Here is a 14,046-nt window from a genome sequence, read left to right on the forward strand (position 1 = left end):
AGCCAGCACTGCTCTTACTGGAGGTAATTAAGCGCATTTTGCTGTGTAAATAATTACCAGCAGGCTATTCCCTAACAAGTGGTAACATGCAAGTTCTTTCTGTCATGAAATTTCTCAATCTTACTCCTCAGCACTGATTATTATTACTGCTAAGAGTAGTTGTGATTTGGTCAAATGAATGTCCTTGACTGAAATTTCTAAACAAACAAACAACAAAATTAGGATTATTACAATATCTTTCCAAATAAATTATATCTTGCCTTACTACTTTTGCTGTGAAGTAATTGGGTATACTAAACACACTACAGAAAAAGTGTGCACTTTACAACAAGGTGCTGTGGATACAGAATGCTGGACATAAACATTAAAAGTCCAAGAGAAAGCTCATAAATAAAATATTATGGTGTGCTTACACTTTATGGCTTTCGTTTAAAACTTACTTTCTGCTTTAAAATAGGAAAAGGGAAAGAAGGTACAAAGATCGTTTAATCCAGACAGGCCTTCGGCTCTTCCCTGCTTGCAATGGCTGCGTGCCATACTTATTATTGATGAGTTTTTAATCTACTTTTAATTCAATTGTGTTTTAATAATATAATTCGCTTATGTGCTTTCATACTATAACTTTTTATGTCATAATAACACTTATATAGTTCCCATTTCAAAAAGTCAGCTTTAAACACCCCCATTTCCTCACTACAATATTTCCTTTTGTATCATATCTGCATCCTGTTCTTTCCTAGCTGCAAAAAAGGTATTACACTCCTTGTTATTCAAATGTAAAGAGATCTTGCAGCACCTTTGAGACTTTATGAAAGAAGTTGTAGCACAAGACATGCTCTTCTTCAGATGCCATGCATCAGATATTCTAATCTAGAGTAACATGGCTATGTCCCTAATATTCCACACTAACATGGCTGTCTCTAACTCTAGAAACCTCATGTTACAACTTCTTTCACATGAAGATTATCGCATCGGGGTTAAAACATTCCCCGGTGCGTTCTAACGGGGGTAAGCGCGGAGCATGATGGGAACCCGATGGGGCCCAGAATGCTAGTTTACTGCACACAGGAACGCCAACGCCGCCGCGCGTTCCCATTTAGTTCCAGGGGATGCCATTTCTGGGGACACTTTGAAACAGTTCCCAGAAATGGCGCCCCCTGGAACTTAATGTGAATGCAATGGGAATGCGCGGCGGTGGCGGCGGCATTCCTGTGTGCAGTAAACTATCGTTTTGGGCCCCATCGGGTTCCCATCACGCTCCGTGCTTGCCCCGTTAGAACGCACCGGGGAAAGTTTTAACCCCGGTGCGATAATCTCCATGGTTAGTCTCAAAGATGCTGGAAGATCCCATTGTATACTGACATTCCAGACTAACACAGCTATAACTCCGAGCCCCTTGCTATTGATATCTATTTAATTTCACATACCTTAAATTCCAGTGGCAAGAAGGGAGTTGGTTCTTGTTAAAAGCAGAGAAAGAAACTGAAAGGAGGAGCCAAAGGAGGCACCTTGTCAGCAAATATTTGGTCATGCAATTCCCTGGTGGGGATGCCCAAATTGAAAACTGGAGTAAGCCCCTGTACCTTTAATGGCTGTGTAGAACACAGAATTTTAGCAGGTGTGCCTTGTTACCTGACTGTGTGACAAGCAACACCTGACTATGTGACATGTAAACTGGAGGAAGCCCCTGGACTTTCTTGTACATATTAAAGGTTCAGGGGTTTCCTCCACTTTACAGTCTGGCAACCCTATTCCCTGCCTCTGTCTGAGTAGTGATGGACATAACTCAGAACTATGTGATGTGGATTCCTTGTTATGCCATTCAGAGATTAAAAATTATTTCATGACAGGGTACTCATCTTCCTCCTCTGTGGAAGACAACTAAGCAATAGTATAGCTGAACTGTAAACCAGAGGTGCAATGAATGTTTATGACAGTAGTTACGTGTCTTGAATGAGCTGTTGTCAATATTCCCAGCATCTTAGCTCCAAAGTCAAGCAGGCCAAGTACTTGTGCTTCTTATTTCACAAATCACTGCAATCTATGCTCTTGTCATTACTATAATGACTTTTTCCAATGAGATTTTTCCAACCCTCATACTGACATCTCTCTTTACATACTGCAGTGATCAATGGTAGCAACCTTATAGGGAGATACCGTTCCTGCAGTTCAGTAGCTCAGGTAAGTTCTCTAATTCAAGTCAGGTTTTGTTTTTAAGTGGAGGAATGAACTTTCTCAATGCTCAGGAAAGTGATCACGAAACCAGAAAAGCTTTTAAAGATGTTTGTTCAGAACAATCACTCTCAAATTTCACTGACTGCAAAAATGTTGGAAGTGACACAATACCTTCCTCTAGTCATCAATGTAAAGAATTATGTTTTAGTAACAATCGAAAACAATAGCTGGGGCCTGAGCAGATGGGAAGGTTAGCAAGGGCCAACCCATGGCATCCATGACATCCTGCCCCTGGTTCAAACTCAGGCCAGTCCCTCCACCAGTGTATCAACAGGTGGGTGTTTACACACCTGCCTGCTGCCATGCTATGGGCCTGCTGCAGCGTTGTGCTCCTTACCTGCCACTGCTGCTGTGTTTTCCCTGAAGCCCCCCACTCCCCCCATCACAGCCTGTAAGGGCAGAAACAGAAAATGCTTGCCTGGAATCTACACCATGCTATTTTTGATGCCAGGTGAAGACTTACACTTCTAGTCATTTGAAGAACTGTTTTTAGTGCTTTTATATTATTGAACATTTCTACTTTTCTGATTTCTGGTTTTATATGTGAGCTTTTTTTTTTTTTTTTTTTTTTTTTGAGGGGGGTAATGCTGGTGTTACCCTGTGCTTTATCTTTACTTTGATTTTATCTCATCTATCTTTTATCTTATTATACATTAATTCCAGTTATTGCATATATTTTACTGTCCCAGAGAATTTTTATTATTGGGCAGTTTATCAGTTCATCAACCAACCAACCAACGATTCATTCCATAAAATACCATGCATTTATCAGAGGAAATTGTTTAGGAAAATGTATACATCGTGAAAGTAAATATAAATTGAGTAGATTTAAAGAAAAAGTGTAAGTGAAAATTTTAAAAATTCTGTACAGGATTAAAAAGTCTACATATTGATGGCAAAACAGAACATAATGAGCTTAATGTTGGAAAAATGAGAAACTGCATTAAACTGAACTGGCCAGATTTGTCTTTCACTACCAAAGTAGTTTCTGTAGCAAATATGTGAAGTGTGAAGGATAGACATGCATTTTTAAACACATCTAGAACTGCTGACAAGATTGCAACTCTCTGAAGTGTGAAAATCAGATTGTATAGTTCTTCACCCACACTATATACCCCAAACCTATATACATTGAGTATAACACCCTGAGACCAGCGTACTTGGGGTAAACAGCATCATAGTCAAGGTGGGAAAATAAATTTCATAGAAAGAAATGGGGCTTACTTTCATTGAATGGACTATTTAGATGTTACTTGAGTTCAAAGAGGCAGATTTAAGATACCCTTCATATCAACTGGGGCCTTTTCACACTACACAGTAATAATGTCATATTTCTATTTTAACTGCCATAGTTCCAGCCTATGAAATCTTGGGATCCACAGTTTAGGAAGGTGCCTTTATAATTTTATGAAATTATAAATTATATTTGTATAATCATAAATTATAAAATATAAAAATATATATTTTCATAATTCATTGTGCTATAATTGTATAGTGTGAAAGGGCCCATGGACTTTTAAGGTGCTTTTGTGAACGTCAAAAAACCTTCAGCTATATTGGCCAGATAGAAATTGATTGATTGATTGTATTTATACCCTGCTCTTCAGAAATGCTCTCAGAAATAATCTACTCTTTTTGATTTTTTAGATTTAGAGACTGTTATCTGGTGTTATTTTGTTTGATTTCATTCTGTTATATAAACTACTTTGGAGATAATTTTTAGGATTTTATAGAAATCTGTCATTAATGAAGCATTGTTATTTTTTTAAAAAAAATCATGTATAACCACAGGAAGAAAATTATGCCCATTAGGCAGTTATAGAACGACGTGCACTTATATGAATTACCTCCTTCGACAATACTCATTCATCGGCACCCATGGTGCAAAATCTCATATAAAGATAAAAATACAGACAGGGAAAAATATACAAGAGAAAAAAATCCATAAGTATGCAGGAAATTGCAAAATATGTGAGTGAAATGTGTTTCTTTGCAAACATTAAAGAAAGAAGGTGCATAAGGCAAAACCTATAAATCTAATTTAGCTTCATTGTAGTGCCTCTTCTAAACACCATCCTGCTGTAATGAGGCCAAAGCATAACTGAGGGCAATATAAAACCTATTGAACTCCATTAGGTATTTAACAAGATATTTGCATTCCAAACAAGCTCTCTTAATTACAAATTAGATTCTAAATGCAATACCTCTAATAACACCAAGTTGCTAAATTGTAATAGCTTACATACTGAACAACCCCTTGAGGGTGAATTTTGACACAGCCAGATTGCAAGTGACAAGCACAAACCATTGATCTTGTAAACAATGAAAGCTGCTACTCAACCAGCACTCAAATGATCAGAGGCAGAGCTATTTAAATCCTGTTCTACTGTCTTCCTTGGTCTGGGACTATTCTGCCCAACTGGCAAATATAATTTCCCCCTTCTGGCAGCAAAACTATGAGGAATTCCAAGCAGATAATTTGGGGGAACTAGCACGATCCTTCCCAGTAGCTATCTCTCCTGACAGCATGGTTAACTATTTAACTCCCACATCCAAACTTTATCATTTACTACTTGTAAAAAAATATGTACTCTCTGCTTGCTAAAGGATACAATTGTCCTTCCCTTTGTCTTCAGGCACATCTAACAAAATTATCAGGCTAGGGATAAAGAACATTTTAACAGCAACAGCAGCAGCAGTTTATATGAAAGGAGCAGCATAGGTTAGAAAATATGCACAGAAGATGGTGTAGGAACGGCTTTGGGTGGCATCTAAATGCCCTCTCACTGAGAAAGGTAATAGGTATTTGCTTGACACAAGGATAAGAAGCCTCTTTCCTTTCCTCAGTGTTCTTGCCTTTCACCTTGAGGCCATGGCCCTCTTCACTCCCATATTTCATTTAGGGAATATCTGTAACTACAGGGAGAGAATTTGTTCTAAAATGCTCATAGCCTTGCTCATAGCCTTGGCCCTGGGAACTTAGGCATACAAAAAGAGGACAAAGCCATGATCTTTCAACCATTTGGTTTCTTTGGGCAAACTATTATGGCTTCTTACAAATAACCAACAAACCACTAGTTTTGCTTCATCATTTTTTTAAATATCAAAATGTAATTTTTGGCATGCACATTATAATATTTAATCGTGTCTGAGACACTTACTAAACAATAAGATGAACACTTGTAATTTGGCGGCCTCTTTTAGTAATTTGTGATAGGTGGCAGTGAGAGAGAAAGATAGTCCTCTGAGCTGCATAATGTCAGGCCTAGTTGTTTGGTAAGGAACAGTTTTTGATATTCTTCCATGTTTTCTCTCCACATATTCAGATTTTATGTTTAAGATGTCCATTCCAAGTGATTTCCTGAATTTTTAAAATATTTACTTATATCTTAGTACTTGTTTAATAGGAACATAATTCAATATACAAATAAAACTCTATTTACTCTATTGTAAAGAATACATTTATCAATATGAATAAGATCGTAGGTGCCGTGGAACTGTGTTATCCTCCATTCCTCTTGATCATTCAGATGCAAAGTGAAACAAGGGGTAATTGAAATCAGAAGCAAAAATGTATGGATCATATAATCACACTAATGGAATAGAAGGGGAAAGTGCATATAACAAGACAGTGTTGTCTGTTCTTATATCTGACTCAGATCAGGGTACTGAAGGAGACAACTTGTTTTGCATTTTAAAATTAGACACTTTGATAACAATTTTTGTGTGTAGTAATGTGTTGCGGGAGTGTGTGTGTGTGTGTGTGTGTGTGTGTAAAGGTATTCCCTGTGGACAAGGTTGTCAATGACTATGGGGCAGTGCTCATCTCTGTTACTAAGCTGAAGAGCCAGCATTGTCAGAGACTTGTCAGAGACTACTCTGTGATCATGTGATCAGCATGATTGCACAGAACACTGTTTACCTTTCCACAGTAGTGGTACCTATTTATCTACCATAAATACTCAACTGTAAATTGATCTCCTGTAAAAGTCGAGGTAAGGTTTTGGGGCCATGACCTGTGAATAGGTTGAGGGTAAAACATGGAGATTGCTTCAGTGTGTGTATATGTGCATATGGCAAGAGAGACTCTCACTGAACCTTTTATTCATTGTTTCAGCTTTCATTTCAGTCAGATGTGTGGGCAAGAGGGGGACTCTTTAACAAACAGCAATATCAATCAGTCACCCAGGACTCTTTCTGCTTAGTTCTTTGTTGCTAAACTCTTTTCTGCACATCATGGGGAAATCTGAAAGAGCTGCTATCACATTTCCATAGTGACCTGTAAATAAGTCAACCTGGGGTTTTGGGGTCAATTTTTGGGCATAAATTTTTAGACTTATAGATGAGTATATACAGTACTTGCATTTGCTTGCTTTCAAACTGCTAGGCTGGCAGAAGCTAGGACTAGTGATGGGAGCTCACTCCATCATGTGGCACTTGGGCTTTGAACTTCCAACCTGCCGATCTTGCAATCAATAGAGTCAGCGTCTTAACCACTTGAGCAACTGCATCTCCCTACTCTCTCTCTCTCTACACACACACACACACACACACATTATAGGCCATATAACATATAAGATAGTATATAACATATAACATAGTATAGGCCATATAACAAATCCAATAATATAAAAAAATCCACAAAAAGGCAAATACTCTTCCTATGGGAGAAAAAACAACTCCAAAGAAAAGTGATTTGCTGTTTGTTACTGATGTATTTGTAACACGCTAACCATCCAACCAATCATCTTTAATACCTTTGGATTGTGAGAACAGATAAATCATATATTCCTCTAAAGAACAAACCCCGTAATGTCAAGCCTAGAGACTGTGAACAGAGTTCTCAGCCTTTTCTCCCCACAGCTGCTTTGACAGCTGAAACATTTTTTTCCCCACAACATCTTGTCAGAACTGGGGCTTGGAAGGAGAGAAATTACAGGAAAAATAGAAACTAGATTGTCAGCTGCTAAACATCTGAAGCTTTATCCTCCCTCCCCCTCAACAGTCTTTCATAGAAATCCTGATTATAGGTTGTGGAAAGAGGTTTCAGTTTCTTTCCCCAGCCCCCTCTGCTGGTTTGACAGCTGAAACATATTTTCAAAGCCTCTAGTCAGGATTTCTATGGAAGATGTACTGTCTGCTTTTGGCATCCACATATATATCAAAATCCATGGATACTCAAGTTCCATTGTTCCCAATAGTGGTGCAGCCATGCAGCTGCACCACTCTTGGAGACAATGGGACTTCACCGGCGCTCATGCATCCTCCTTCCCGGGTCTCAACTGTGGCTACTGGGTGGGCAGCAGACCTCTTTCTCTTCTTCTTCCTCCTCTTCCACCAACCCTTGTCCCCCCTCCTTCCCTTTCACGGCCAGCCAAAAACATTACAGAACTCGGAGGATGAGGAGGAGGATGTGGCTCCTCAAGTGCAAGAGGAGATGGAGGCTATACCAGGTCCTAATCCTGCCCTGCCAGTCCCCAGCCCTGATCTCCCAGCCCCAGAGGTTGAAGCTCAGCCAGGTCCTAGCTCTGTGGTGATCCCTCCTGATCACTAGGTTATCCAGCCTAGTGGTGACTCTGGGGAAGAACCAAGCCTGGAGGTTCTTTCCTTTAGGCAACGGAGAGCTGAGAGTGCTTGCATGCGTCGATCCAGGAGGCTTGCAGAGAAGCAAGGTGTTGATAAACCACAGCTGGCACAAGGGAGGGCATCTTGCATTTAAACAGCTGCAGAATGCTGACCCTTTGCCAGCAATTATTGCAGTATCCTTCTTGGTGATTGCTGTCAGCACTGGCTTCTTGTTTCCTTGAACCCTTGTTGCCTTGGACCTTCGACTTTGAAACGAACTGGGCTCTTGTTACTTTCTGGCTGCCCTGACCTTGGACCGAACTGACTTCTGTGAACTCTGGTATCCTGACCTTGGCTTTGTTTCTGGTATGCTTCTCTCAGACTAACAGTTTCCCAGCTCCTTTCTTGCTGAGCCACCCTTATCAGCATTTGTTTGGATGTGCGCTGGCCGCTGTCCAGGACACTCCCTGCTCTCACCAGCAGCTGCTAGTAGTTGGTGGCAGGGGGCTGCTGTTTCTGCTTCTGCTTACTCCTCTGCCTCTCCTCTCCTCTCTTTCTCTTTCTCCTCTGCCTCTTCCTCCACCACCGGTGTCACCTTAATGCAGGCTTGCTGTCTATGGATTGCTCAATTTGCAGATGGCAAGTCTGCGAATATCGATGGCAGACTGTAGATTTCTGGCAGTTGATGATCTAGTTCCTGTTTCTCCTTTAACCTCCCTCCCCTTAATCACCAGTTTTTCAGAATTCCCGACTAGAGGGTGTGAAAAGACTTTTTATGTTCCTTTCCCCAGCTACACGGCAGCTAGATTGTTCACTGGATCATCAAGGTTTGACCATATAACACCTATATTAAAATCCTTACACTGGCTGCTGATTAGCTTCCAGGCCCAATACAAAGTGTTGGTTATTACCTTTAAAGCCCTAAATGGCTTGGGCCCGAGTTACTTGAAGGAACACCTCTCCCTACACAATCTGCCTTGCACTCTCAGAACATTTAGGAGGAAGTCGCTAGACTACGTAAAAATCAGGCTGGTGACTACTTCCTACAGAGTATTTTTGCCATGGCCTCCAAATTGTGGAATGAACTGCTGGAGGAGATCCGTCTCAATGCTTTCAAGAAAGTGCTGAAGACGGACCTCCTACCCAATAAATCTACTGTAAAACATCTCACCTCTGCTAGTATGGTATGTTCTTATGGAGCGTGGATAAACTGTAAATTGTATTATATGGATAGTATGTAGATTTTATGCTTTGTAATTGTTATGTTTTTACTGATGTAATATACTGACTGCTTTAATCCCACCTCAATCCATAGGGAGAAGCAGGAAATAGAAATAAATTTTATTATTATTATTATTGTTGTTGTTGTTGTTGTTGTTGTTATTATTACTCTAACAGCTCAAACAGCTTTTTTCACAGCCTCTTGTTAGGACTGTGGTGTGGAGGAAGTTGGGGAAGAAAACAATAACTAGATCATCAGCTGCCAGACATCTACAACACCCCCCACCCAAGCAACTCCCTCTGCAACTCTCTCCACCCCATAATCTTTCACAAAAATTCTGGCAAATGCTGCAGGTCTCAGGTGAAAGCTAGCAACTTTCTGGCAGCTTCCCTCCTTCCTACCAGCCACCAGCTATGTTACAGCTGTAATGTCTTTTCACAGACGATGGTTTCTGCACAACCTTGGGGTTGGGGTGAGGAGAAGGGAGACTTAGCTGCAGGAAAATAGTACCCAGTACACGTCTGCTGGAAAAGCTGATCATTTTTCAATGAAATCTGCACAGTTTCTAGAGAAAGCTGCACAGCTTTCTATCAACTGGGGAGTGGGAATTTCCAAATTTCCTGACAGCATAGGAAGAAAAATAGACAGATCCCCCCCCCCCCAATACCCATCAGGATGGGGAAAATCGAGAATTACCATCCATATTTTGGCAACATCTGGAGGGGCATGTTTTGTTCTTTCCTGCTGAATAATTAATCCCCAATCTGTCCAAAGTAAACCTCGCTGACTCCCCTAAACAATGTGCATTTGTTTGTAACACCTGGCATCTTAAAATGGAGTGGGCAACTCTGGAAGAGCCAGAAGCCCCTATTCAGGATGGGTAAGTTCGTGTGGGCTGCACTTTACTCTTCTTTACATTATTTTAAAATGATATTATTTATTGCTTAATAAAATAGTATTAATTATTATTCAATCAAGTCATTACATTTACTATATTATCATTATAAATTAAATTAGCATTAGTTGCATTCATTAAAATTAATCATTTAATTGAGTGTGGTGTTATTAATTTAATTATACTTTCTCGGTATGGGAGAGTGGCAGCAGCAGATGAAGCAGCTTCGAGGTGGCTGGAAGCTTTGAGGAAGAATAGGAAACCCCACTGCCCCCTCTCCATTTCTTAGGACAGCAAAAACTTTAGCCCATAATCTGCCCTTCTTCCCTTCTCTAATGGCATTCCAAGCATGGAGTCATTCTCCTTCTAAAGAAGGAGTGAGTGAGATTCCAGAACAAGGTAAGCAGACAGCCACTCAGTCATGTGTGTACCAATAGCTGCTTCTGTAGTGCAAGTTGGGAGATTTGCAGCATTCATTGTTTGTTGGATTAAGGTATAAAACACACAGCAGAAATAATCCAGTTTGAGACTTTTAATTGCCCTGGCTCAGTGCTAGAGAATTGTAGCTTATTGTGGCACCAGAGCTCTCTGATAGAGAAGGCTAAATGTCTCACAAAACTATAGTTCCCAGAATTCCCTAGCACTGAGCCAGGACAGTTAAAATGGTCTCAAACTGGATTATTTGGAGTATGGAATCAGGGATCTTTCACCTCAGCAGAAGGCTCTTTCCACCACTTTGCACAAATCTGTGGAAAACAAAAGCACACCCAACTTTAAACTCCATGCTTCCAACTTACATTTTCACTGTTGACATCAGCCTCACTGGGGCAACCAAAGAGTTCCCGCCTCAGCAAGTTTCCATCATACTCTAAGAATGTCAGGTAGAGATTGCGGAAAAACTCAACGTGTTTGTTCTTAACCCTCAACTTTTTTGGTGAGTTCCAATGGATCACCTAGTAGAGAAAGAAAGAAGAAATATGAGACTATACATAACAATCCAAGTCCAGCCTGATTTGCACCCATGTTGTTGTTGCTCCTGTTGTTATAGCAATAATTTCCCATCCTTCCTCTCTCAGTGCTCACAAGGAGGATTTGAATGTGAAGGTATCATTTAAGGTCTTCCTCAATTATCCTTTTTACACAAAAGCAGGGAACACTAATAATAAAAAACAAGAACACATTTTCTATCAAATCAGTATGCAAGCCTCAATCTTTGAGAAATGGTAACCTGTAAGATGAATTCATAAATCAACAACAGAATATATGCTGGCTATGCCTGGATGTCTTGATAACCTTTAATCCTTCAGAATTCACTGCTTCTGGTTGGCTTCACTCTGTCTGTACAAGTGGACCCTTGGTATCCACTGCAGTTTTGGTTCCAGGACTCCTTGTGCATACCAAAATCCATAGATGCTCATTAAATACAGTGGAATAGTAAAATGGTATATAAAATAGAAAACTCAAGATTTGCATTCTCACTCTCTTTATATAGATACACTCTGAATAATAAAATCCATGGAGAAATAATTTGTGGATATGGCAGACTGACTGTAGTTTATTTGGTGTGACATCTAAAATGAACAAACCAAAGTCATAAGCCAAAAACCAACCTGGTTTATGATTCCAATGTGATGAAGAGAAACAAACTAGAAGTCTTACTTTGGTTATCATAATAAACTAACTATGGATGAAGGTACCCTGGCTTATTTAGCTGCTCTTACTAGTCAAGCAAGAGAAACTGTTCATTGTGTACTGTATTTAAAGCTTGCTCATTAAACCAAATTTTTTGCTTACTCTGATATCTGAACACAACCACATTTTGTTTTCTACAAAACAGAGATGGGAAACACTTGAGCCACCAGATGTTTTGGACTAAAACTCCCAAAATCCCTTTCCATTGGTGGGGATGTAAATCTTCATTCATTACTTGCAGAAAAGAATAAAGAATTTCAAAAAAATTCTCCCTGTTAAGTGAATTATGAGAATTTCTGTGCATTTTTCAATTATTATTCGAATCTGAAAAAAAATATTTGGGGAAACACTGATATTTGGACAAAAGAATTATTGTGGGCAGAAAACATAGTGGAGTACCAAAAAAATCCTCCTGCTTTGTGCATTAAAGCATTTGTTTTTAATGTAAATATATTTTCTCCAAACATGTCCAAAAATGTGAAAAATATTATGATAGTTGATAATTTTTTTTCATTGGGGTGTCTTGATAAGCTGAAACATCCTTTCTTGTTGGGGATCTGCAAATTTGCTAATATTCTTTACACCACAAACCCTTTGCCATGTTGGCTGGGGATTTAAAGCTGAAGTCAAAAACATCTGAAGGACCAGAGATTTACCATGACTGTTGTAAAAGGTTGTTACTTCATAGTTTTTTGTGGGTTTTTCGGGCTATGTGGCCATGTTCTAGCAGAGTTTCTTTCTGACGTTTCTCCAGCATCTGTGGCTGGCATCTTCAGAGAAAGTTACTTCAGTTGTCATTCTCAACTGAAGTTGTTACTTCAGTTGTCATTCTCAGTCACTGCACTACCTATATCCACAAGCCAACACTCTTTAACAATATAAAGGGAGATGATAATAGTGTGAGAATTAAAGGCCCCAAGAAAAAAGCACTGAGGATTGCATAGTGACAGATTGGGACAAATTTATTTAATGGTGATTACATTTTAGGCATAAAAATGGTTCTTTGTTTGAAGCATTAATTTCTACAACTGTCAAAGAAGTCCAGACTTGCATGTTCCAGGGAAGGAAGAGAAAAGGGATTTTGTTGGGAACTTTTCCAAACTGGATTTCTGGAGGCTCATTCTTTGTGTGTGTGTGAGGTGCCTTCAAGTTGCCTGTCGACTTCATGGGGTTTTCTTAAGCAGGAATCTGCAGGGGTGGTGTTGCCAGTTCCTTCATCTGAAATAAAGCCTACAGCACCTGATATTTGTTGGCTTTGTATCTCCATTAAAGAATTTATATAGAGTCGAGGGCACTCTAAGCAGCAAATATTTTCTGCCCTCCTGATTGCCAAGTGCTGAATAAGCAGAGGCTGCTGTGCTGTGTTACAGCTTTATACACTTAATATGAAAACATCATCTTTAGCCAGTGATACCAAACTCACTTCAACTTTTTTGAGACTATTTATGTACTGAGAATAAACTCAACTGTTGAGGAATAAAATGAACTATATAAACAAAAAACACAGTTAAAAATAAGTGAATTCTAAAATCAATGAAGTTTGACAAACTGCTTAGAACCAGCCTTGAGATAAATGGTTACCTCAAAAAGCAGAACAAAATTGTGGCTAAAAAAATCACTGTTTATAAAACTTGATATTTTTGGTTTTTTTATGTGAAATATCTACTTTTATCTTTCTGAAATACCATGTCTCTGTGTTGTGCAAAGTAACGTTCATGTTTTAAAATATTGTTTGCATCTAGTCTGAGCAGCATTTGAAGCCTTCAATGAGATTCAATTGTGCACAAGTAGACTGACCTTCATTTTTACCCACTTGCATAAAACCTAAAACACAGAGTGCTAAAGCATGACTGAAATGAAGTTGCCTTCACAGGGTAGAAGGCTGAAAAATAAGTTAATAAAAGTGATGAAGCAAAGGACACTAAAGCTCCAGCTAAACAGTTTTAGAGGGATGTAAGTGATTTTGCCTAAATGGCAGAAGATGGGAATTATTGATCAACTAAAAAATAATGCACTATTTTAACAGTTGAGCACAAAGGAGAAGGTAGAAAGTAAGTAAATTGCTATCATTTTGGGTTACAGTCCTGTAAAGTTCATGATAATTTTCTTTTGAAATGTCCTTTATACATCTTACCTATCAGCCACAAATTGTCAGTCTGGACTTCTGAATTGGGGCATTTCCTACTTGCTAATTATGAACCAAATTTCTGAAACCAATCTTTTTAATGAGCAATTTCCTTTTACTGGTACTTAGTAGGTTTATTGCAGGAAAAGAATTCATACTTAGGTTGGCCTCTTAGGCATTGTCAAAAAAAGAAAAGCATTATCAAATGGGGACAGATATCAAAATAAAACTTATATGTTCTAATACACTAGTATAGATATAATAACTATAACTTAATTATTAATTTAATTCTATGTCATAGTGAGGAAGACT

The 14,046-nt window shown here is 39.0% G+C and overlaps 1 protein-coding gene across 3 annotated transcripts in view; it reads right to left on the bottom strand.

Annotated features, from left to right (window-relative positions):
* LOC149311858 (xylosyl- and glucuronyltransferase LARGE1) overlaps nucleotides 1-14,046 on the bottom strand; it is a 380,354-nt gene that overhangs the window by 55,918 nt on the left and 310,390 nt on the right. For all 3 annotated transcript variants that reach the window (XM_089528064.1, XM_089528063.1, XM_089528065.1), the window contains exon 10: nucleotides 10,715-10,870. In XM_089528064.1, coding sequence (XP_089384190.1) covers nucleotides 10,715-10,870 — 156 coding nt within the window. The remainder of the gene's footprint in view (nucleotides 1-10,714; nucleotides 10,871-14,046) is intronic.

This window comes from Sceloporus occidentalis, unplaced genomic scaffold, assembly GCF_023333645.1.
Source record: "Sceloporus occidentalis isolate IW3139 unplaced genomic scaffold, rSceOcc1.0.p SCAF_5, whole genome shotgun sequence".
NCBI classification, from domain to species: Eukaryota; Metazoa; Chordata; class Lepidosauria; order Squamata; family Phrynosomatidae; genus Sceloporus; species Sceloporus occidentalis.